The sequence below is a fragment of the Callithrix jacchus genome, chromosome 3, assembly GCF_049354715.1.
Source record: "Callithrix jacchus isolate 240 chromosome 3, calJac240_pri, whole genome shotgun sequence".
NCBI lineage: Eukaryota > Metazoa > Chordata > Mammalia > Primates > Cebidae > Callithrix > Callithrix jacchus.
Window position 1 is genome coordinate 28,535,356 of NC_133504.1, and position 26,006 is coordinate 28,561,361.

Below are 26,006 nucleotides of genomic sequence, written 5' to 3' on the forward strand. Positions count from 1 at the left end.
AGTCACTATAAAACACCTACCCCAACAGTAGTCACTAAAGAGCACCCTATGCAGCAACAATTACTGTAAAGCACTGTAACCAACAGTGTATAGAGCACTGTACACAGCAAGAGTCACTACAGAGCACACACACAACAACCATCAGTTTAGAACACCCTTTAACAACAGTCACTATACATCATCTATCCAAAAACAGTCACTATAGAGCACCCTACCCAGCAACAGGCAATATAAAGCCCCTAACCAACAACAGTCACTGTGGAGGACCCTACCCAGCAACAGTCACTATAGAGCCCTCTACCCAGCAAGAGTCACTGTAGAGAACCCCACCCAACAACAGTCAGCATAGAGCACCCTACCCAGCAATATTCACTATAGAGCACCCTACAATCAAGGGTCAGTATAGAGCACTCTACCCAGCAACAGTCGTTATATATCGTACTTATCAACTGTCACTTTAGAGAACCGTATTTAACACCAATCACAATAAAACACTCCACCCAAAAAGTCACCTATAGAACACTCTACCCAACAAGTTTTTATAAAGTACTCTACCCAACGACAGTCACTATAAAGCACTCTACACAACAGCCAATATAAAGTCTCCAACCAAAAATAGTTACCTATTGAGCACTGTATGAAACAACAGTTATATAGAGCATTCCACCCAATAGTCACTATAGAGCACCTAGCCACCAACAGCCACTATAAAGCACCCTATCCAGCAACAGTCACTATAGAGCACATACCCAACATCAGTCACTATAGAGCACTTTACCCAGAAAGTCATTATAGAGCACCTAACCAACAACAGTCACTATAGAGCACCCTACGCAACAACTAACTATAGAGGACCCTACCCAATAACAGTCACTATAGAGCACCCTATCCAGCAACAGTGTGTATAGAGTATTCTAGCCAATAGTCAATATGGAGGACCTACCCAAAAACAGTCACTATAGAGCCCTCTACTCAGCCAAAGTCACTATAGAGCACTACCCACTAACAGTAAGTATTAGAGCACCTTACACAAGAACAGTCACTATAGAGCACACGACTCAACAACAATCATACAGCACATCACCCAACCGCAGACACACAAGCACACAACACCACACACATTCTGCAGTGCAGAAACCTCACACAGGCACATCATGCACCACAATACACATTGCACAGTGAACACACCTCAAAAACACACACCACTTACCAGACACACTCCACAGTACACACACCTCACACAGACACAAACCACTTACAACACAAACACAAACTGCACTGTGCACAGACTTCACACAAACACACCATTCACCATACACATACACTATAGAGTGCACACACCCCACACAGACAATACTCCCACACACTCCACAGTGGAGACACCTAACACAGACATACAACTTACCACACACACTACACAGTGCACTTACGTCAGAGACACACACCACTTATAGCACAGACAATACAAAGTGCAGACAGTCCACTGTGTACAAACCTCACAGACACACCACTCAATACACACACTTAACGCACACACTCCACATAGCCCACACAACACAGACATAAAACTCACCACACTCTTCGTGCACACACCACCCAGAGACACACAACACTAAACACACACAAACTCCACAGTGCACACACCTTAGACACACACCACTTACCACACAATCCAAAGGGCAGACACTCCACAAAAACACACACCACTCACCATACAAACTCCACACACACTTCACTGTGCACACACCTCCCACAGACACTCACGACACACAGTCCATAGTGAAGACACCTCATATGGAACACTACTGACCACTCACCCTACACAGTGAACACATGTAAGAGACACAGCTCACCACACACATTCCACAATGCAGACGCCTCACACAGGCACACCACAAACACTCCACAGTACACACTCCTGACACAGACACACACCTCTGACCACAAACACTCCACAGTGCATACACTGCACATAGACGCACATCACACACCACACACACACTGCACTGTGCACACACCTAACCCAAACACACCACTCACCATACACATACACTATACAGTGCACACACCTCACACACACAAGCTTCACCACACACTATACCCAGCACAAACCTGACACACTACTCACCAAACACAATCCACAGTGCAGATATCAAGCAGATATACCACTTACCACACACACTAGAGTGCAGTCATTACACACAGACACACACCACTCACTGCACACAGAATCCAAATTGCACTCAACACAGACACACACCACTCACCACAAACACTCCACACACACTCCAGTGTGCATACACCTCATACAGACACCACTTAATACACTTCACTCACACACTCCACATAGCACAAAACTCAGACACAAATCTCAACACACACAAACTTTCCACAGTGCTTACACCTCACACAGACATATCACTCATCACACACTCCAGAGTGCACACACCTCATACACCCAACTCACCACACACACCCTCCAGTGCACACACCTTACACAGAGACACCATGCACACTGCACACTCCACACAATCCACAATGCACATAACTCAGGCATACGTCAGTCACCACACACACACTAGAGTACACACCTTACAGAGACACACAGCATGCACCACAAAAACTCCACAAACACACATCACAATGCACACACATCACACAAACACTAATCTGACACCTTATCCACAATACAGACACCTCACACTGTCACACATCAGTCACAACACACACTCAACACAGTGTACACATTTCACACAGACACAGCACTATGCTCACACACTCCACAGTGCAGGCACTTTACACAAACACGATAGAATGCACACACAAACTACATGGTGCACACACCTCACAGACAACACATACCTTGCACAGACTCCACAGTGCACACACCTCACACAGACACACAGCACTCACCAGACACACACACTCCACAGTGCACACACCTCAGATACACACTACTCATGACACACACTTTACAGGGAAGACATCTAACACAGACACAAGACTGACCACACACACTGCACAGTAAACACCTCACACAGACACACAACACCACACACACATTTTGCAGTGCAGACACCTCAGGCACACCACTAACCAGGAACACACACTGCACAGTGTGCACAGCTCAAAAAGACACCACTGACCACACACACACTCCTTAGTGCACACACCTGACACAAACACACTAGTCACCACACAAACATGCACAAACTGCACAGTGCACACACCTCACACAGATACACACCAGTAACCATACACGGTACACAGTGCATACACCACACAGACAGATAATACCACACACTCCACAGTGCAGACACCTAACAGCTATACCGCTCACCACACACTACACTGTGCACTCACCTCACAATCACACACCAATCTTTGCACACACAATCCAAAGTTTAGACACTCCACACAGACACCCCACTCACCACACACTTCACATATACTCTGATGTGCACACCTCAGACACACCACACTCCACATAGCATAAACATCACACAGACTCAATCTCACCACACACACTCAACAGTTCACACACTTCACACACACACCACTCATCACACAGAAACTCCACAACACACGTCTCAGAAACACACAGCACACATCACAAAAATTCCACACACACCACAGTGCACACACAGTACGCATCCACACACAAATTGCCTCACATTTTATGCACAATGCAGGCACCTCACACTGTCACACACCAGTCACACACACTCAACACTGCACACATTTCACACAGACACACCACTCACCACACACACTCCAAGGTGCACAGACTTTACACAAACACACACTACAAAACATATACTCCACAGGCACACACCTCACACACAACTCTCCAGACACTTATACCACACAGTGTACACATTTCACAGACACACATTACTCACCACACACACACTCCACATTGCACACACCTCACAAAGACACACACCACTCACGAAACACACTCCACAGTGAAGACCCCTCATACGGAAACACTACTGATTACACACCCTACACAGTGAACACACCTAAAAGACACAAAACACTCACCACAAACACATTCCACAGTGCAGACACCTCACTGGCACACTATTCACAACAAAAGCACACTCCACAGTGCACACACCTGACAGACACATCTGACCCCACACACACCACAGTGCACACACTGCACAGACACACCACACACACTGCACTGTACAGACACCTAACACAAACACACCACTCAACATACACACACACTACACAGTGCACACTTTTCACAGAAACACACTATTCACACACACACTTCATTGTGGAGAAACCTCAGAGACACACACAACTCATCACACACACTCTACACAAGGCAAAAACCTATGCAAACAAGTCTCCCACCACAAACACTTCTCAGTGCACACACCTCACACAGACACCACTCATCACAGACACACTCCACAGTGCACACAACACAAAGGGACACACACCAATCATAATACACACTCATTCCACTGTGCACACACCTCATGCAGACACACACCACTTAAAACACTCTCCAGACTGCACATACCTCACACACACCACACAAAACACACTCCATACACATACTCCACCGTGCACATAACTTTGAGACACACACAACTCACACATTTAAGAGTGCACAACTCACGCAGATACACAAAGCTCAGCACACACATTCTGCAGGGCAGAAAATTCACATGCACACACCACTCACCAATTCCACACTCCACAGTTCACAACTCACACAGCACACAGCTGTCACCACACACACTCCATAGTGCACATATTACACACACACTACTCACTACATATACTCTTTAAATTGAAGAATCCTGATACAGACACACGACTGACCACACACTACACAGTAAACACATTTTATACAGAAAGACAACACTCACCACACACATTCTGCAGTGCAGACACCTCACACAGGCACACCACTCACCACAAACACAGTTCACAGTGAACACACCTCACAGACACACCACTGACACACTCCATCGTGTACACACCACACACACACACCACTCACCACACAAAAACACTGCACAATGCACACACCTCACACAAAAGCTCACCACTCACCATACACACACACTACACAGTGCACACACCTCTCACAGACACACCACTCGCCACACAAACACAGAAACTGCACAGTGCACACATATTACAAAAACACACAGAACTCAACATACACACACACTATAGAGTGCACACACCTCACAAAGACACAGACCACTCACCAAACACAATTTACTGTGCAGAAACCACAGTTATACCCCTTACCACACACACTACACAGTTCACTCACCTCACACAGACACACACCACCTATCGCACACAATCCAAAGTGCAGACACTTTACAGAGACACACTACTCACCACACACAATCCACACAAACTTGACTGGGTATACACCTCACACAGACCCACACCACTTAATACACACACCTCACGCACACACTCCACATAGCACAAACGTCACACAGGCACAAAAGTCAACACACACTGCACAGTGCACACACCTCACACAAACACCACTCATACACACTCCACAGTGCATACACCACACATACACACAACTCACCACACACACACCCTCATCGCACACATTTTACACAAAGACAACACGCATTCCACACACTTTGCACACAATTTACAGTGCACATTCCTCAGGCATATACCCCTCATGACACACACACACCAGAGTTCACACACGTTACAGAGACACAGCAGCACCACACAAACTTTACAAACACACATCACATAGACAAACACAAATCACCTGACAATTTATCCACAATGCAGACAGCTCACACTGTCATACACCAGTCAACACACACTCAACACAGTTAACACATTTCAGACACATACCACTGAGCAGACACTCCACAGTGAACACACCTCACAAATGCACACTGTAGAACACACACACTCCACAGTGTGCACACCTCACACAGACACCACATGCCATGCACAGAAACACTACAGTGCACTCACCTCACAGACACACCACACTCACCATGCACACTACATTGCACACACCTCAAGCAGTCACACACTACTCACAACGCACACACCTAACTGAAGACATTTCACAGATACGATACCACACACTACTCAGTAAACAGACCTCACACACACAACACTCACCAAACACATTCTGCAGTGCAGACACCTCACACAGGCACACGACTCACCAGAAACACACACTGCACAGTGGGCACACTTCACAAACACACCCAACACTGACCACACACTCCTCAGTGCACACACCTCACACAGAAACACCACTCACCACAAAAACACACAGAAACTGCACAGTGCACACACCTAAAACAAAAACACCACTCACCATACACACAGTACACAGTGCATACATCGCACACAGACAATACCAAACACACGCCACAGTGCAGACACCTATCACAGAGATATGAATTACCACACACTACACAGTGCACTCACATAACAGACACTCATCACACACACAATTTAAGGTGCAGACACTACACACACACACCACTCACCACAAACAATATCCACAGTCCACACACCTCACACAGACACACACCACTCATCACACAAAAACTCCACAGTTACTGTTGCTCTCTGGGATGCTCTATAGTAACTGTTGTTGGGTAGAGTGCTCTAGATAGTGACCGTTCCTCAGCGAGTTGCTCTATAGTGACTGTTGTGTACAGTGCTCTAGTGACTGTTGTTGGGTAGCATGCTCGATAGTGAGTGTTGTTGGGTACTGTGCTCTATACTGATCGTTGTTGTGTGGAGTTCTCTATACTAACTGTTGTTGGGTATGGTGCTCTATAGTGACTGTTGTTGGGTAGCATACTCTATAGTGACTGTTTTTAGGTGGAGTCCTCTATATTGACTGTTGTTGGTTAAAATACTTTATAATGACTATTGTGTAGATTACTATATAGTGACTGTTCTTGGGTAGACTGTTCTATACTGACTGTTTTTGGGAACAGTGCTCTATAGTGACCTGTCTTAGATAAAAAGCTTTATAGTGACTGCTGTTGGTAGGGTGCTTTATAGTGACTGTTTTTTGTTGGGGTGCTTTATGGTGACTGTCGTTGGCTAAAGTGTTCTATAGTGACTGTTGTTGGGTGGTGTGCCCTATACTAACTGTTTCTGGGTGTGGTGCTTTGTATTGACTATTGTTGGGTAGAGTGCTATAGATAGTGACTGTTGTTTGGTAGGGTGCTGTATAGTGACTTGCTGCAAAGTGTGCTCTATAGTGATTGTTGGGTAGGGTGCTCTACAGTGACTATTGTTGGTAGAGTGCTCTACAGTGACTTTTGTTGGGTAGTGTGCTCTATAGTGACTGTTGCTGGGTTGGGTGCTCCATTGTGACTGTTGCTAGGTGGTGTGCTCTATAGTGACTGTTGCTGTGTAGAGTGCTTCATAGAGACTGTTGTTAATGGGCTCTATAGTGACCCTTCTTGATTAGTTGCTCTATAGTTACTGTTGTTGGGTAGAGGGAACTATAGTGACTGTTGTTGCATAGTTTCTCTATATTGACTGTTGTTGGGTGGAGCGCTCTATACTGACAGTTGGGTAGTATGCTATAAATACTGACTTTTTTGGGGAGGGTGCACTTTAATGACTGTTGGGTAGTGTGCTCTATAGTGACTGTTGGGTAGGATGCTGTATAGTGACTGTTGTTGGTAGAGGGCTCTACAGGGACTGTTGGGTAGAGTGCTCTATTGTGACTGTTGTTGAGTAGGGTGCTCTATACTGACTGTTGTTAGGTAGAATGCTCTATAGTGACTGTTGTTGGGTAAAGTGCTATATAGAGACTGTGGCTGGGTAGGGTGCTCTCTAGTGACCATTGTTTTGTAGGTGCTCTATAATGATTTTTGTTACATAGGTGCTTTATAGTGACTGTTATATAGGGTGCTCTATAGTGACTGCTGTTGGGTGGGGTGCTCTATAGTGACTGCTCTTGGGTGGAGTGCTCTATAGTGACTGTTGCTGGGTAGGGTGCTGCATAGTGACTGATGTTGGGTAGAGTGCTCTATAGCGACTGTTGCTGGGCAACTTCTATAGTGACTGTTGTTGGGTAGGGTGCTCTATAGGAAATGTTGCATGGTGGCATGCTCTATAGTGACTGTTGCTGCATAGAGTGCTCTACAGTGACTGTTGTTGGGTAGGTGCTCTATAGTGACTTTCTGGGTTGGGTGCTTTATAATGACTTGTTGGGTAGGTGCTCTATAGTGACTGTTGCTGGGTAGAATGCTCAATAGTGACTGCTATTGGGTAGGTGCTCTATAGTGACTTGCTGGGTAGGGTGCTCTATAGTGACTTGCTGTGTAGCATGCTCTATACTGACTGTTGTTGGGTTTGGTGCTGTATAGTGACTGTTTTTTGGTAGGATGCTCTATATTGACTATTGTTGAATACGTGCTTTGTACTGACGGTTGCTGTTTAGGGTGCTCTGTAGTGACTGTTTCTGGGTTTGGTGCTGTATAGAGACTATTGGTGGGTATGGTGCTCTATAATGACTGTTGCTGGGTAGAGTGCTCTATAAGTGGCTGTTGTTTGGCGTGCTCTATAGAGACTGTGGTGTAGAGTGCTTTATAGTAACTATTGTTGGGTAGAGGGCTTTATAGTGACTGTTGATGGCTAGGTGCTCTATATTGACTGTTGTGTAGGGTACTTTGTAGTGACTGTTGTTGGGTAAGCTGTTCTATTCTGTGTTGGCATAGATTATATTATTGTGATTTGCTGGGAAGGTTTCTCTATAGTGACTGTTGTTGGGTTGGGTGCTCTATAGTGACTTGTTGCCTGGGGTGCTCTATGGTGACTGTTGGGTCAGTGCTATATCAGTGACTTGTTGGATGGAGTGCTCTAAAGAGACTGTTGTGTAGAGTGCTATATAGTGACTGTTTTTGGGTAGAGTGCTCTACAGTGACTTGTTGAGTGGCTTGCTCTATACCGAATCTTGTTTGGAAGGTTATCTATAGTGACTGTTTTTGGGTATGGAGCTCTATACTGATCATTGTTGAATACAGTGCTCTATTGTGACTGGTAGGTTGCTCTATTGTGACTCTTGTTGGGTACAGTGCTCTATAGTGACTCTTGTTGGGTAGAGTTCTTTATAGTGACTGTGGTTGGGTAGGAGCTATATAGTGATTGCTTGTTGGTAGGTGCTTTATAGTGACAGTTGGGTAGGTGCTCTATAGTGTCTGTTGTTGGGCAGGTGTTCTGTAGTGAGTGTTAGTGTGCTCTTCAGTGACTGTTGTGGGCAGGGTGCTCTAGAGTGTTGCTGGGTGGGGTGTCAATACTGACTGTTGCTTGGTGGGGTGGTTCATAGGAACTGTTGTTGGGTAGGATGATCTATAGTGACTCTTGTAGGGTGGGGTGCTCTTTAGTGACTTGTTCTGTAGAGTGCTCTATAGGTGACTGTTGTTGGGTGGAGTGTTTCATAGTGACTACTGTGTAGCTTACTCTATAGTGATTCTTTGTTTAGAGTGCTCTATAGTGACTGTTGCTGGGTAGGTTCTGTAGAGTGACTGTCTTTGGGTACAGTGCTCTATAGTAACTTGTTGGATAGGTGCTCTATAGTGATTGTTGTTGGGTAGGATTCTCTATATTGACTGTTTTTGGTAAGGTGCTCCACAGTGACCGTTGTTGGGTTGGTGCTCTATAGTGTCTATTGTTCTTGTAGGTGAGCTATAGTGTCTGTTTTTTGGTAGGTGCTCTATGGTGACTGTTGCTGGATAGTGTGCTCTATAGTGACTGTTGTTGGGTGGGGTGCTCTATACTGACAGCTGCTGCATGGAGTGCTTTATAGTGACTTGTTTAGTAGGTATTCAATAGTAACTGCTGTTGGGAAGGATAATCTATACTAACTGTTATTGTGTAGGGTGCTCTATAGTAACTGTTGTTGGTTAGGTGCTCCATAATGGCTGATGTGTAAGATACTCTATAGTGACTGTTGTTAAGTAGAGTGCTCTATAGTGACTGTTGCTGGGTTGGGTGCTCTATAGTGACTGTTTTGGGTAGGGTGCTCTATAGTGACTGTTGTTGACAAGAGTGCTCCACACTGACTGATGTTGGGTAGAGGGCTCTAAAGTGACCATTGTGTAGTAGGTGCTCTATAGTGACGTTTGTTGAGCAGGGTACTCTGTAGTAACTACTGTTGGGTAAGGTGCTCCATAGTGACTAATTTTGGGTGGGGTGCTCTATAGTGACTTTTGGTGGGTAGGTGCTATATAATGACTGTTGTTAAGTAGGGTGCTCTATGCTGACTGTTGCTGGGTAGGTTGCTCTATATTGACTGTCACTGGGTGAAGTGCTCTATACTGACTGTTGCTGGGTAAAGTGCTCTATAGTGACAGTTTTGTGGTAGGTACTTGATAGTGACTGTTGTTGGTTAAGGTGCTCTATAATAACTTGTTCAGCATGGTGCTCAATAGTGACAGCTGCTGGGTAGAGTGCTCCATGGTGACTGTTTCTTTGTACAATGTCCTATAGTGACAGTTGTTGGCTAGAGTGCTTTGTAGTGACCGTTGGTGGGTAGAGAGCTCTATAGTGACTATTGTTAGGTAGGGTGCTCTATATTTACTGTTTTTAAAGTGCTCTGTAGTGACTGATGGGTAGCATGCTCATAGTGACTGTTCTTGGGTATGCTGCTCTACAGGAACGGTTGTTGGGTAGAGTGATCTATAGTTACTGTTGTTGGTTAGGTGCTCTATAGTGACTGTTGTTGGGTACATGCTCTATAGTAACTTTTGTTGGATAGATGCACTATAGTGATTGTTGCTGTGCAGGGTGCTCTATAGTGGCTGTTGTGGGTGGCGTGCTCTATAGTGATTTTTACTAGAGTGCTCTATAATGACTGATGTTGGGTACGTGGTCTATAGTGATTCTTGCTCAATAGGGTGCTCTAAAGTGACTTGTTGGGTAGGTGCTCTAGAGTGACAGTTTTATGGGGTGCTCTATAGTGACTGTTGTTGGGTAGATTTCTCTATATGTGACTGTTGTTTGGTGGAGTGCTCCATTGTGGGTATTGTTTTGTAGAGTGCTCTATAGTGACGGTTGTTGGGTAGAGTACTTTACAGTTACTGTGGTTGGGTAGGGTGCTCTATAGTGACTGTTGTGGGGTAGGGTGCACTACAGTGACTGTTGCTGGGTAGGGTGCTCTTGGTGACAACTCTCGGGTATTTGGTCTATAGTGACTGTTGTTGGGTGGGGTGCTCTACAGTGACTGTTGGGTATGTGCTTTATCGTTGGGTATGTGCTTTATACTGACTCGATGGTTATGATACTCTATAGTGACTGTTGCTGGGTAGAGTGCTCTACAGTGACTGTGGCTGGGTGGGGTGCTGTATAATTATTGTTGCTGGATAGGGTGCTCTATACTGAATGTTGTTGGGTGGCATGCTTTATACTGACTGTTGCTGGGTAGAGTGCTCTATAGTGCCTGTTGGGTAGGTACTCTAAAGTGACTGTTATTGGGTATGATGCTTTACAGTGACTGTTGGGTAAGTGCTCTATAGTGATCGTTGTTTGGTAGAATGCTCTATAGAGTCTGTTGATGGGTATGGTCCCCTATAGTGACTGTTGTTGGGTGAAGTTCTCTATAGTGACTCTTGGAAAAGGGTAGGGTGCTCTAGATTGTGACTGTTGTTGGATAGAGTTCTCTAGATAGTGACTGTTTGGTAGAGTGCTCTATTGTGACTGTTGTTGAGTGTGGTGCTTTATAGTGACTGTTGTTGGGTAGAGCTCTCTATAGTGCCTGTTTTTTTGTAGAGGGCTCTATAGTGACTGTTTTTGGGTAGATGCTCAATAGTGACTTTTGTTGGGTAGAGTGCTCTTTAGTGGCTGTTGTTAAGTAGAGTGCCCTATAGTGACTGTTCTCGGGTAGGGTGCTCTTTAGTGACTGTTGTTGGGGAGAGTGCTCTATAGTGACTGATTTTCTTGGAAGCTTTATAGTTACTGTTGTTGGGTAAGTGCTCTATAGTGACTGTTGTTGGGTAGGTTGCTCTACAGAGACTGTTGCTGGGTAAATATTCTATAGTGACTCTTGTTGGGTAGGTGCTCCATAGTGACTGTTGTTAAGTACGGTGCTCTATAGTGACTGTTTTTGTGTAGAGGGCTTTATATTTACTGTTGTTGGGTAGGGTGCTCTATATTGACTGTTGGGTATGGTGCTCTATAGTGACTGTTGTTGAGTAGGTGCTCTATAGTTACTGTATTTAGGTGGGTGCTCTATAGTGACTGTTGTTCTTTAGAGTGCTCTATATTGAATGCTGTTGGATAGGTGCTCTATACTGACTGTTGGGTAGGTTCTCTATAGTAATTATTTTGGATAGGTGCTCTATAATGACTTGTTGGGTTGGTGCTCTACAGTGACTGTTGCATATTGTGCTTTATAGTGACAGTTGTTGATAGGCTGCTATATAGTGACAGTTGTTGGGTAGAGTGCTCTATAGTGACTGATTAGTAAGGTGCTCAATAGTGACTGCTGTAGGGTAGAGTGCTCTATAGTGACTTGTTGGGTGGGGTGCTCTATAGTGAATATTGTTTGGTAGGGTTCTTGATAGTGACTGTTGGGTACGGTCCTCTATAGTAAGTCTTCTTGGTAGGGTACTCTATAGTGTCTGTTGTTGGGTAGGGTGCTCTATAGTGTCTGTTCTGGATAGGGTGCTTTATACTGTCTGTTGTTTGGTTGGGTCTTTAGTGACTATTGCTGGGTAGGGTACTGTATAATGATTGTTTTTGGGTAGGTGCTGTATAGTGACAGTTGGTGTGGTGCTCTAATCTGACGGTTGCTGTGTAGGTGCTCTATACTGACTGTTGCTGGGCGGAATGCTCTATAGTGATTATTGTTGCGTAGAGTGCTCTTTAGTGATTGTTGCTGGGTAGGGTTCTCTAAAGTGACTGTTGCTGGGCAGGGTATTCTTTGGTGACTACTGTTGGGTAGGTGCTCTCTAGTGACTGCTGTTGGGAGGGGTGCTCTAGAGTGACTGTTGCAGGGTAGGTGTTCTAAAGCCACTATTGATTTGTAGGATAATCTATGGTAAGTTTTGTTGGGTAGAGTGCTCTATAGTGACTGTGGCTAGGTAGGGTGTTCCATAGTGACTGCTGCTGGATGGGGTGCTCTATACTGAATATTGTTGGGTGGCGTGCTTCATACTGACTGTTGCTTGGTAGAGTGCTATATAGTGACAGTTGTTGCGTAGGTATGGAAAGTGACTGTTGTTCAGTGGGGTGATTTACAGTGATTGTTGGGTATGTGCCTACAGTGACTGCTGTTGTGTAGAGTGCATTATTGTGACTGTTTTTTTTGTAGAGGGCTCTATAGTGACTCTTGTTGGCTAGGTGATCTATAGTGACTGTTGTTTTGTTGGGTGCTCTATAGGGAATGTTGCTGGATAGGGTGCTATGTAGTGATTGTTGCTGGATAGTGTGCTCTATACTGACAGTTGTTGGGTGGGGTGCTCCGTACTGACGATTCCTGAGTAGAGTGCTCTATAGTTGTTGTTTGGTAGGTGTTCTATACTGACCACTGTTGGGTGGGGTGCTCTATAGTGACTGTTGCTGCTAAGGGTACTCTATAGTGACTTGCTGGAAAGCGTGCTTTATAGTGACTGTTGTTAAGTAGAGTGTTCTATAGTTACTGTTTTGGGGTAGAGGACTGTATATTGACTGTTGGGTAGGGTGCTCTATAGTGACTTTTAGTGGTTATGGTGTTCTATAGAGATTGTTGCTGAGTAGGGTGCTGTACAGTGACTGTTGTTGGGTGGGGTGATCTATAGTGACACTTGCTGGGTAGAGTATTATGACTTGTTGGGTAGGAGCTCTATAGTAACTGTTGTTATGTAGGATGCTCTATATTGCCTGTTGTTTGTAGAGTGTTCTATAGTGTCTGTTGTTAAGTAGGGTGATCTATAGTGACCATTGCTGTGTTGGGTGCTCTATAGTGATTGTTGCTATGTGGGGTTCTCAATAGTGACCGTTGCTGTGTTGGTTTCTCCATAGTGACTTTTGTTGCGTATAGTGCTCTACGGTGACTGTTTTTCGTTGGAGTGCTCTATAGTGACTGCTGTTTTGTAAGGTGCTCTATAGTGAATTTTTTTGGGTAGAGTGCTCTATACTGAATGTTGTTGAAAATGCTCTACATTTAGTGTTGGTTAGAGGGCTCTATAGTGACTGTTATGGAGAAAGTGCTCTATTGTGACTGTTGTTGGTTAGGGTGCTCTAAAATGACTGTTGCTGAGTAGGGTGCTCTATAGGTGACTGTTGAGTGGAGTGTTTCACAGTGACTATTTTGGAGAGTGCTCTATAGTGACTGTTGGTTATAGTGCTTTATAGTGACTGTTGTTGGTTAGGTTCTTTAGAGTGACTGTGTTTGGGTAGGGTGCTCCTTAGTTACTGTTCTTGGGTAGGTACTCTATAGTGACTGTTATTGAGTAGCATTCTCTATATTGAATGTTTTTGGTTGGGTGTCCCATAGTGACTATTTTTGTGTAGAGTGTTCTATAGTGACTGCTTTTGCATAGGGTGCTCTATAGTTACTGTTGTTGTGTAGGTGCTCTATTGTGTCTGTTGTTGTGGAGGTGCTCTAAAGCGACTGTTGCTTTATACTGTGCTCTATAGTGACTGTTGTTGGATGAGGTGCTGTATACTGACTGTTACTAGGTGGAGTGCTCTATAGTGACTATTGTTTGGTAAGTACTCTATAATGACTGTTGTTGGCTGGTATGCTCTATAGTGACTGTTCAGTAGGGTGCTCTATAATGACGGTTGTTGGGTAGGTGCTCAATATTGAGTGTTGTTGGGTACGGTGCTTTATATTGACTGTTGGGGAGGTACGCTATAGTGACTTGTTGGCTAGGGTACTTTATAGTGACTGTTGCTGGGTAGGTGCTCCATAGTGACTGTTCTTCAGTAGAATGCCATATAGTCTATTGTTGGGTATGGTGCACTATACTGAATATTCTTTGGTAGAGTTCCCTCTAGTGACTGTTGGGTAAGCCCTCTGCAGATACTGTTGTTGAGTAGGGTACTATAGAGCACATACCCAACAACAGACACTATAGAGGACCCTGCCGAAAAACAGTCACTGTAAAGCACCTATTTAGCAACAGTCTCTATATAGCACTCCACCCAAAAACAGTCACTTATACATCCCTGAACAGAACTGTCAGTATAGAACACCCTACCCAGCAACAGTCATCATAGAGCACCTACCCAACAATAGTCAATATAGAACACCCTATCGAACAACAGTCACTATAGAGCACCTTACCGAAAAACAGTCACAATAGTGCATTCTTCACAGCAACAGTAAATATAGAGCACGCTACCCAGCAACAGTCACTGTAGAGCACCGTACCCAACAACAGGCACTATAGAGCACTTAACCAAGAACAGTCACTATATAGAGTACTCTAATCAACAACAGTCATGATAGAACACTTCATCCAGCAACAGTCAGTATTAAGCACCCCACCCAACAACAGACACTATAGAGCACTCCACCCAACAATATTCACTGAAGCTCACCCTGCCCAACCGCAGTTACTATACAACACACTAATCAACAACAGTCAACATAAAGCACCTACCCAACAACAGTAAGTATAGGTCACCTACCCAACAACAGGCACTATGGAGCACTCTACCCAACAACAGTCACTATGGAGCATTCTACCCAACAACAGTCACAATAGAGCACCATACCCAACAACAGTCACTATAGATTACCTACCAAACAACAGTCAGGATAGAGCAAGCTACTCAACAAGTCACTGTAAAGGACTATACCCAGCAACATTCACTATAGAGCAACATGCCCAGTCACTATAGAGCACCCTACACAGCAAGTCACAAAAGAGTACCTTTTCAATAGTCACTAGAGAACTCCCTACCATAAACAGTCAATATAGAGCACCCTATCCAACAATCCTCACTATGGAGTAGGCTATACAGCAACAGTGAACATAGAGCACCCTATGCAGCAACAGTGACTATAGAGAACACTACCCAACAACAGTCACTCTAGAGCACCCTACTCGGCAACAGTCACTATAGAACACCCTAACCAGAAAAAGTCACTATACAGCATTTTACCCAACTGTCATTATAGAACACCCTACCCAAGAAAAGTCACTATACAGCACTCTACACAACAGTCACTATAGAGCACTCTGCAGAACAAGTCACTATAGAGCACTCCACCCAAAAACAGTCACAACAGAGCACCTACCAACTACCAGTCACTATAGAGCACCTACCTAACAACAGTCATACAGAACTCTACCCAACAACAGTCACTATGGAGCACCATATTCAACAGTCACTATCGTGCAACCTACCCAACAACAGTCACTATAGAGCATTTACCCAAAAACAATCACTATACAGCACATACCCAACAAATCACTATAGAGCACTCTACCCAAAAACAATCACTAAAAACAATGTACTCAACAACAGTGAGTATAGAGCACAATATTCAACAACAGTCACTATAGAGCACCTACCCATCAATAGTCATTACAGAGCCCTGTACCTAACAACAGTCACTATGGAGCAGTCTACAAAACAGTCACTGTACAACACTCCACTCAACAACAGTCACTTATAGAGCCCTCCACCCATCAACAGTCACTATAGAAAACTCCACACAACAGCAGTCACTATAGAGCATTCTACCCAACAAGAGTCAGTATAGAGCACCCAATACAATCAGTATCTAGAGCCCCCTACTTAAAAACAGTCACTATAGAAGACCCTACCCAACAACAGTCACTACAGAGCACTCAACTGAAGAAGAGTCACTATAGAGCACTCTACAAAATAGTCATTATAGAACACTCCATCCAACAACAGTCCCTTATAGAGCAGTCTACCCAACAACAGTCACTATAGAGAACCCCACACAAGAGCATTCACTATAAAGCACCTACTTAACAATAGTTGTTATAGAGCACCCCACCAATTAAAGTCGCTATAGAGCACCCTACAAAACAACAATCACTATGAGCACATACCCAACAAGTCACTATCTAGAACACTACCAAAAAGCAGTAACTATAGAGCACCCTACTTAGCAACAGTCAGTATTGAGCACCTCACTCAACAAGACACTATAGAGCACTCCACCAAAGAACAGTCACTATAGCGCACACTATCAAACAACAGTTACTATAGAGCACCTTAACCAACAACAGTCACTGTAAAGCACATACCCAAAAACAGTCACTATAGAGCACCCTACAAAACAACAGTCACTGTAGATGACCTATCTAACAACAGTCAGTATAGAGCAAGCTCCCCGACAACAGTCACTGTTGAGCACTCTACCCAAAAACAGTCACTATAGAACACTGTACACAACAATCAGTATAGAGCACATGACCCAAAAACAGTCATTTATAGAGCACTCTACCCAAGGATAGTCACTATAGAGCACCACACCCAACAAAAGTCATTATAGAGCATACTACACAAAGCAGTCACTATAAACAACCTACAAAACAAGAGTTATTATAGAGCATCTACTCAACCAATGTTGGTATAGAGCACCCTACGCAACAACAGTCCATATAGAGCAGCTACTGAACAGTCACTATAAAGCTCTCTACTTAACAACATTCACTGTGGAGCACACTAAGCAACAATATTCACTATAGAGCACTCTACCCAAAAACAGTCACTATAGAACATCCTACCCAATAAAAGTCACTATAGAGGACTCTACCCAACAACAGTCACTATAGAGCACCCTATTCAACAACAGTCACTATACAGCACACTCCCCAACAAGATACACTGTAGAGCACCTACCCAACAACACACACTCTAAAGCATCCTACCCAACATCAGTCATTATAAATAACCCTACGCAACAACAGTCACTATAGATCACTCCTCACAACAACTGGAACTATGGAAAACTTACAAAACAATTGACACTATTAAGCTTCCTACACAACTAAAGACACTATAGAGCACTTTATGCAACACCAGTCACTATAAAGCACCTTATGCAACAAGGGACCCTATAGATCACCCTACCCAACAGTCACTATAGAGCACCTACGCAACAACAGACACTACAGAACACCTACTCAACAACAGTCAGTATAAAGGATCCCACCCAACAAGTCAGTATAGAGCACCTGCACAAAAACTGTCACTATAGAGCACCTACCCAACAAGTCACAATAGAGCCCTCTTCCCAAAAATAGTCACTATAGATCACTCTACTTAAGAGTCACCATAGAGCCCCCTACCGAAAAACAGTCATTATCTAGAGCGCCCTACCCAACAACAGTCATGGTAGAGCACCTACCCAACAAGAGTCACTGTAGAGCCCTCTACTCAGCAAGTCACTATATAGTACCTACCCAACAACAGTCACCATAGAGCACTCAATTCAGCAATAGTCAGTATTCAGCACCCCAACTAGCAACAGTCACTATAGAGCACCCGACCCATCAACAGTCACTGTAGAACACTCTACCAAACAGGAGTCAATATAGAGCACCTACCCCAAAACAGTCACTCTACCCAAAAACACACTATAGAACATGATACCCAACAAGAGTCACTATATAGCACCCTACCCAACAAAAGTCACTGTACAGCACCCTACCCAACAAGAGTCACTATAGAGCACTCCAACCAACAACAGTCACTATAGAGCACCTGTCAAACAGTCACTACAGATCACCCTACCTAAAAGCAATCACTGTAGAACACCCTGTGCAACAAGAGTCCCTATACAGCACCCTAAACAGCAACAGTCACTACAGAGCACCCTACCTGGCTAGCGTCACTATAGAACACTCTACTTAACAGTCACTATAGAGCACCATACTCAACAGTCCTTATCGAACATTTTACCCAACAATAGTCAGTATACAGCACTTCACCCAAAAACAGTCCGTATACAGCACCCCACCTAGCAACAGTCACTATAGAGCACCTGACCCAGCAACAGTCACTAAAGAGCAGCCTACACAGCAACATTCACTGTAGATCACACTACCATCAAGTCACTATAGAGCACCCTGCTAAACAACAGTCACTATACTGCACCTACCCAACAAGTCACTATAGAGCACCTGCCAAACAACAGTCACTATAGAGCACTCTACCCAACAACAGTCATGTATCGAGCACTCTAGCCAACAACAGTCACTATGAAGCACTCTAAACAACAGTCACTTTAGAGAACCTTACTTAACAGTAGTCACTTTTATAGCACTCTACCCAGCAACAGTCAGTATAGATCACCCCAAACAACATACACTATAAAGCACCTATCCAACAAGAGTCACTATAAACCATCCCACCGAACAAAACTCAGTATAGAGCACGCTACCCATCAACAGTCACTATTGAACACCCTATCAAAATAGCAGTCACTATAGAGCACCCTGTACAACAGTTTCTATACAGCACCCTAACCAGGAACAGTCACTATAGAGCACCCTACCCAGCTAGGGTCACTATAGAGCACTCTACTTAACAAGAGTCACTATAGAGCACCATACCCAGTAACAGTCATTATAGAGCATGCTACCCAACAGCAGTCTCTATAGTGTACTTCATTCAACATTAGTAACTATACAGCACCCTACTCAAAAATAGTATAGAGCACTGACTCAACAACAGTCACTATAGAGCACCTACCCCAAAACACTATATAGCACCTACCCAACAACAGTTACTGTACAGCACCCTACCCAGCAAAAGTCACCAAACAGCATTGTATCCAACAATAGACACTATAGAGCACCTGCCTTACAGCAGTCACTATAGAGCACCTACCCATCAACAGTATAGAGCACCTTACCCCCAACCACAGTCACTATAGAGCACTTTACCCAACAACAGTCACTATAAAGCACTTACACAAAAATAGTCACTACAATTACCTACCCAACAACAGTCACTATAGATTCCTCTACCCAAAGAGTCACTATAGAGCACTGTACCAAAAAGGGACACTGTAGAGCACCCTACACAAAAACAGTCATTATCTAGAGCCCCCTACCCAACAACAGTCATGGTAGAGCACCTACCCAACAACAGTCGCTGTAGAGCCATCTACCCAACAACAGTCACTATAGAGCCCTCTAAGCAGCAACAGTCACTATACAGCACCCCACCTAGTAACAGTCACTATAGAGCACGCTACCCAAGAACATTCACTATAGATCACCATACCATCAACAGTCACTATAAAGCACCCTACCAAACAAGTCACTATAAAGCACTCCACCAAACAATAGTCACTATAGAGCACCTACCCAACAACAGTCAACTATAGAGCACTCTAAACAGTCATTATAAAGAACTCCACCCAACAATAGTCACGTTTAAAGCACTCTACCCAGCAACAGTCACTATGGAGCACCCCAACCAAAAACAATCACTATAAAGCACCTACCCAACAAGAGTCTCTATAGGCCATCCCACCGAACAATAGTCACTATAGAACATGCTCCCCAGCAACAGTCACTATAGAGCACCTATCCAACAACAGTCACTATAAAGCCCTCTACTCAAAAGCAGTCACTATAGAGCACTTTACCCAGCAACAGTCACTATGCAGCACATCACCTAGCAACATTCACTATAGAGCACCCGACCCAGCAATAGTTACTATGGAGCTCCCTACCCAACAACATTCGCGATAGATCAGCCTGCCATAAACAGCCACTATAGAGCACCCTACCAGTCTGTAGAGCACCTACCCAACAACAGTCACTATAGAGCACCTGCCCAATTGTCACTATAAAGCACCTACACAAAAACAGTCACTATAGAGCACCTACCAAACAACCGTTACTATAGAGCACTCTGCCCAACAAGTCACGTATAGAGTACCAGTTACTATAGAGCACTAAACAATGGTCACTATAAAGAACTCCACTGATCAATAGTCATGTTTAGAGCACTCTACCCAGCAACAGTCCCTATAAAGCACCCAAACAAACAACAGTCATTATAAAGCAGGTACCCAGCAAGAGTCACTGTAGACCATTTCACCAAAAAAAGTCAGTATACAGCATGCTACCCAGCAACAGTCACTATAGAGCATGCTACCTAAAAACAGTAGCTATAGAGCACCATACCCAGCAACAGTCATTATAGAACACCCTACCAAACAGCAGTCATTATAGAGCACTCTATCCAACAACAGTCACTATACAGCACCTACCCAACAGCAGTCACTATAGAGCCCCCTACCTGGTACCAGACACTGTAGAGCACCTACCCAACAACATTCACTATAAAGCACCCTACCCAACAGTCACTATAGAGCACCCTACCCAACAGTCACTATACAGCATGCCACCCAACACTCACTATAGAGCACTTTACACAACAGTCGCTATAGAGCACCCTAGCAAACAAAAGTCACTATAGAGCACCTACACAACAGTCACTATAGAGCAACTAGCTAACAGTCACTATAGAGCACCTAGCCAACAACAGTCAGTATAGAGAACCATACCCAACAAAAGTCTCTATACAGCTCCTAACCAACAGTCACTATAGAGCACCCTACCCAGGAACAGTCACTATAGAGCACTTTACCCAAGAAGAGTCACTATAGAGCACCGTACCCAACAAGTTACTATAGAGCACTCTACCCAAGAGCAGCCACTAGATTACTTTACCCAACAATCAGTATAGAGCTTTCTTTCCAACAACAGTCACTCTAGAGCAACCTACCCAACAACAGTGACAATAGGTCATCTACCCAACAACAGTCACCATAGAGTACCTACCCAACAGCAGACACTATGAAGCTCTCTTCCTCAAAACAGCCAATATAGCGCACTCTACCAAACAGCAGTCACTATTGACCACCTACCCTACAACAGTCACTATAGAGTACTCTACCCAAAAACAGTCACTATACAGCACCAACCCCACAACAGTCACTATAGAGCATTCTACCAGTCACTATAGAGCAACCTACCCAACAAGAGCCACTATAAAGTACCTACCGAACAACAGTCACTATAGATCACTCTACTCAGCAACAGTCTCTATAGAGCACTTCACCCAGCAAGTCACTATAGAGCACCCTAGCAGAAAGTCACTATAAAGCATTCTACCCAAGTCACCATAGAGCACCCTACCCAACAACAGTGACTATAGAGCACCCCACCCTGCAACAGTCAGTATTGAGCACCCCACCCAACAACAGTCAGTTTAGAGCGCCTACCAAGTAAGTGTCAGTATGAAGCACCCTACAAAGCAACAGTCAGTATACAGCACCCTATGCAGTACGTCATTATAGAGCACTCTACCCAACAACAGTCACTATAGAGAACCCATCAACAGCAGTCACTAAAGATCATTGTACCCATCAAAAGTCACTATAGAGCACTTTACCCAACAACTGTCCCTATAGAGCACCCCACCAAGTAACAGTCACTATAGAGCACCCTACCCAGCAACAGTCATTATAGAGCACTCAACCTAGCAACAGTCACTATAGAGCACTAGACCAATCAACAGTATAGAGGAGCTTACCCAACAACAGTCACTATAGAGCACCTACTCAACAACAGTCACTATACAGCACTTTACCCAACATCAGTCACTGTAGAGCCCTCTACCCAACAATAGTCACTATAGAGCACCCTAAACAGCAGTCACTATAAATAACCCTACACAACAACAGTCACTATACAGCATTCTACCCAGCAACAGTCACTATAGAGCACCATACCCAGCAACAGTCATGATAGAGCACTCGACCCATCAACAGTCAGTATAGAGGAGCCTACTTAACAACAGTCGCTATAGAGCACCTTCCCAACAAGTCACTATACAGCATTCTACAAAACAACAGTCACTATACAGCACTCCACCCAACAAAAGTCACCATAAGAGCACTCTACGCAACAACAGTCACTATAGAGCACCCTACCCAACAACAGCCACTGTAGAGCACCTACCCAACAACAGACACTATAGAACCCTCTACCCAACAACTGTCACTATACAGCACTCTATCAAACAACTGTCAGTATAGGGCCCTTGGCCCAACAACAGTCAGTATAGAGCACTCTACCTGAAAACAGTCACTCTTGAACACTCTATTCAACAATAGTCACCACCTAGAGCACCCTACCCAACAACAGTCACTATAAAGTACTCTTCCTTAAAACAGCCACTATAGAGCACTCTACCCAACAACAGTTAATGTAGACCAGCTACTCAACAACAGTCAGTATACTGTACGCTACAAAACAACAGTCATTATAAAGCACTGTACCCAACTACAGTCACTATAGAGCACTCTACACAAAAACAGTCACTATAGGACACTCTACACAAAAATAGTCACTATAGAACACTTCAGCAAACAACTTTCACCTATAGAGCACCCCATCCAACAACAGTAACTTTAGAGCACCTAACTGAAAACAGTCAATATAGAGCACCCTAATCATCAATAGTCACTATAGAGTACCTACCCAAAAACAGTTACTATAAAGCACTCTATCCAGCAACAGTCGCTATAGATCACTTCACACAGCAACAGTCACTGTAGAGCACCCCAGCAGAAACAGTCACTATAGAGCACTTACCAAACAGCAGTCACTATCTAGAACACTTTACTTAACAGTCACAAAAGAGCACCTGACCCTGCAACAGTCAGTACTGAGCACCCCACCCAACAACAGCATAGATCACCCTTTTCAACAACAGTCAGTATAGAGCACCCTACCCAACAAATGTCACTATAGAGCACTCTTTCCAGCTAGTGTCACTGTAGAACACCCTACACAACAGTCAGTATAGAGCACCCTGTTTAAAAACAGTCGGTATAGAGCACTGTACCCAACAGCAGTCATTATGGAGCACCTACCCAACAACAGTCACTGTAGAGCACTCTACCCAACAAGTCTATAGAGCTTCGTACCAAGCAGCAGTCACTACAGAGCACCTACCCAACAACCGTCAGTTTAGAACACCCCACCAACAGTCACTATACAGTACCTACCCATAAAGTCACTATAGAGCACCCTACGCAGCAACAGACAATATAGAGCCCCTACCCAACAACAGTCACTATGGATGACCCTACCCAGCCATAGTCACTATAGAGCTCTCTACTCAGTAAGAATCACTTTAGAGAACCTTAGCCAACAACAGTCAGTATAGAGCACCCTACCCAGCAACAATAATTATAGAGCACCCTACCAACAAGTCACTATAGAGCACTCTTCCCAGCAGTATTCATTATAGAGCACTGTACCCAACAACAGTCACTATAGAGAACCCTACACAGCAACAGTCAGTATAAAGCACTTCTCCTAGCAACAGTCACCTATATAGTACTGTACCAAAAAACAGTCAGCATAGAACATCCCATCCAACAACAGTCACTATAGAGCACCTACCCAACAACAGCCACTATAGAGCACCCTACTTAGAAAATCACTATAGAGCACATACCCAACATCAGTTAGTATGGTGTACTCTACCCAGCAACAGTCACTATTGAGCATCCCACCCACGACAGCCATTATAGAGCACAATTCCCAGCAACAGTCACTATAGAGCAACAACCCACAACAGTCACTATAGGTTACTCTGCTCAGCAACGGTAGCAATAGAGGACCCTACCCAACAACAGTCACTATAGAGCACCCTACCCAGCAAGAGTGACAATAGAGCACCTTACACAACAGTCAGTATAGAGCACTGAACCAAACAACAGTCACTATAGAGCACACACCCAACAACAGTGACTATAATGCACATACCCAACACCAGTGACTATAGAGTACCCTACCCAACAACACTCAATAGGGAGGACCTACACAAAAACAGTCATTTTAGAGCTTTCTGCTCAGCAAAAGTCATGATAAAGCACTCTACACAACAGTCATTATTAGAACACCTTATGCAAGAACAGTCACTATAGAGCACACGACCCAGCAACACTCAATACAGAGCACCTACCTAGCAACAGTCACTATATAACACCTAGCCAACAGTCACTATAGAGCACTTCACCCAACAACAGACACACAGGCACACAACACCACACAGACATTCCACAGTGTGGACGCCTCACACAGGCACACCACTCACCTCAAACACACACTGCACAGTGAACAATTCTCACAAAGACACGCACCACTGACCACACACACTCCACATTAAACACTGCTCACACACCACTCACCACACAAACACAAACTGCAGAGTGCACACCTCACACAAGCACACACATAGCATACACTACACAGTGCAAACACCTCACAGGGACACACCAATCTCCACACACACTCTCCAGTGTGCACATATGTCATGTAGACACACACCACTTAACACGCACACTCTCCACAGTGCACACACCTCACAAAGACACACCAAGCAACACACACGCTTTAGAGTGCAGACACCTTGCCCAGACACACCACTCACCACCCACACTGCACACTCACACTACACTCACATCTCACAGATGCACACCACTAATCACATGCATACTACACAGTGCACACAAATCACAGAGGCACACACCACTCACCACACTAAACTGCACTCACCTCACACAGACACAACACCCACTGCACACAATCCAAAGTGCCAACACTCCACACAAACACCAATTTCCACACAGTCCATCCTCACACTGCACTGTGCATACATCTCACAGACACACACCACTCATCACACTCATACTATGCAGTGCACACAACTTAGACACACCACTCACAAGACAACACTCCACAGTGCACACGTTTTACATAGACACACACCACTCACCAAACACACACTCCAGAGTTCACACAATTCACAGACACACAGCAGTCACAAACACACTTCATTGCACACCTCAGACACCACTCACAACACACACTCTGCATTGAAGAAACCTCATATAGACACGACTGAGCACACACACTACACAATAAATGCATTTCACACAGACACAACACTCACCACACATGCATATTCTGCAGTGCAGGCATGTC

At 44.4% G+C, this 26,006-nt stretch overlaps 1 protein-coding gene across 9 annotated transcripts in view; it reads left to right on the plus strand.

Annotated features, from left to right (window-relative positions):
• LOC144581910 (uncharacterized) overlaps positions 1-26,006 on the plus strand; it is a 110,038-nt gene that overhangs the window by 48,039 nt on the left and 35,993 nt on the right. For 3 of the 9 annotated variants that reach the window (XR_013533328.1, XR_013533327.1, XM_078367815.1), the window contains one exon: positions 1-26,006. This exon is cut by the window's left edge; it is cut by the window's right edge and continues 12,796 nt beyond it. The exons of the other annotated variants lie outside the window; for them this stretch is intronic. Coding sequence is in view for 1 of the 3 variants with exons in the window: in XM_078367815.1 (XP_078223941.1) it covers positions 3,680-4,597 (918 nt within the window). In the remaining 2 variants the exon portion in view is untranslated. 9 annotated transcript variants of the gene reach the window in all.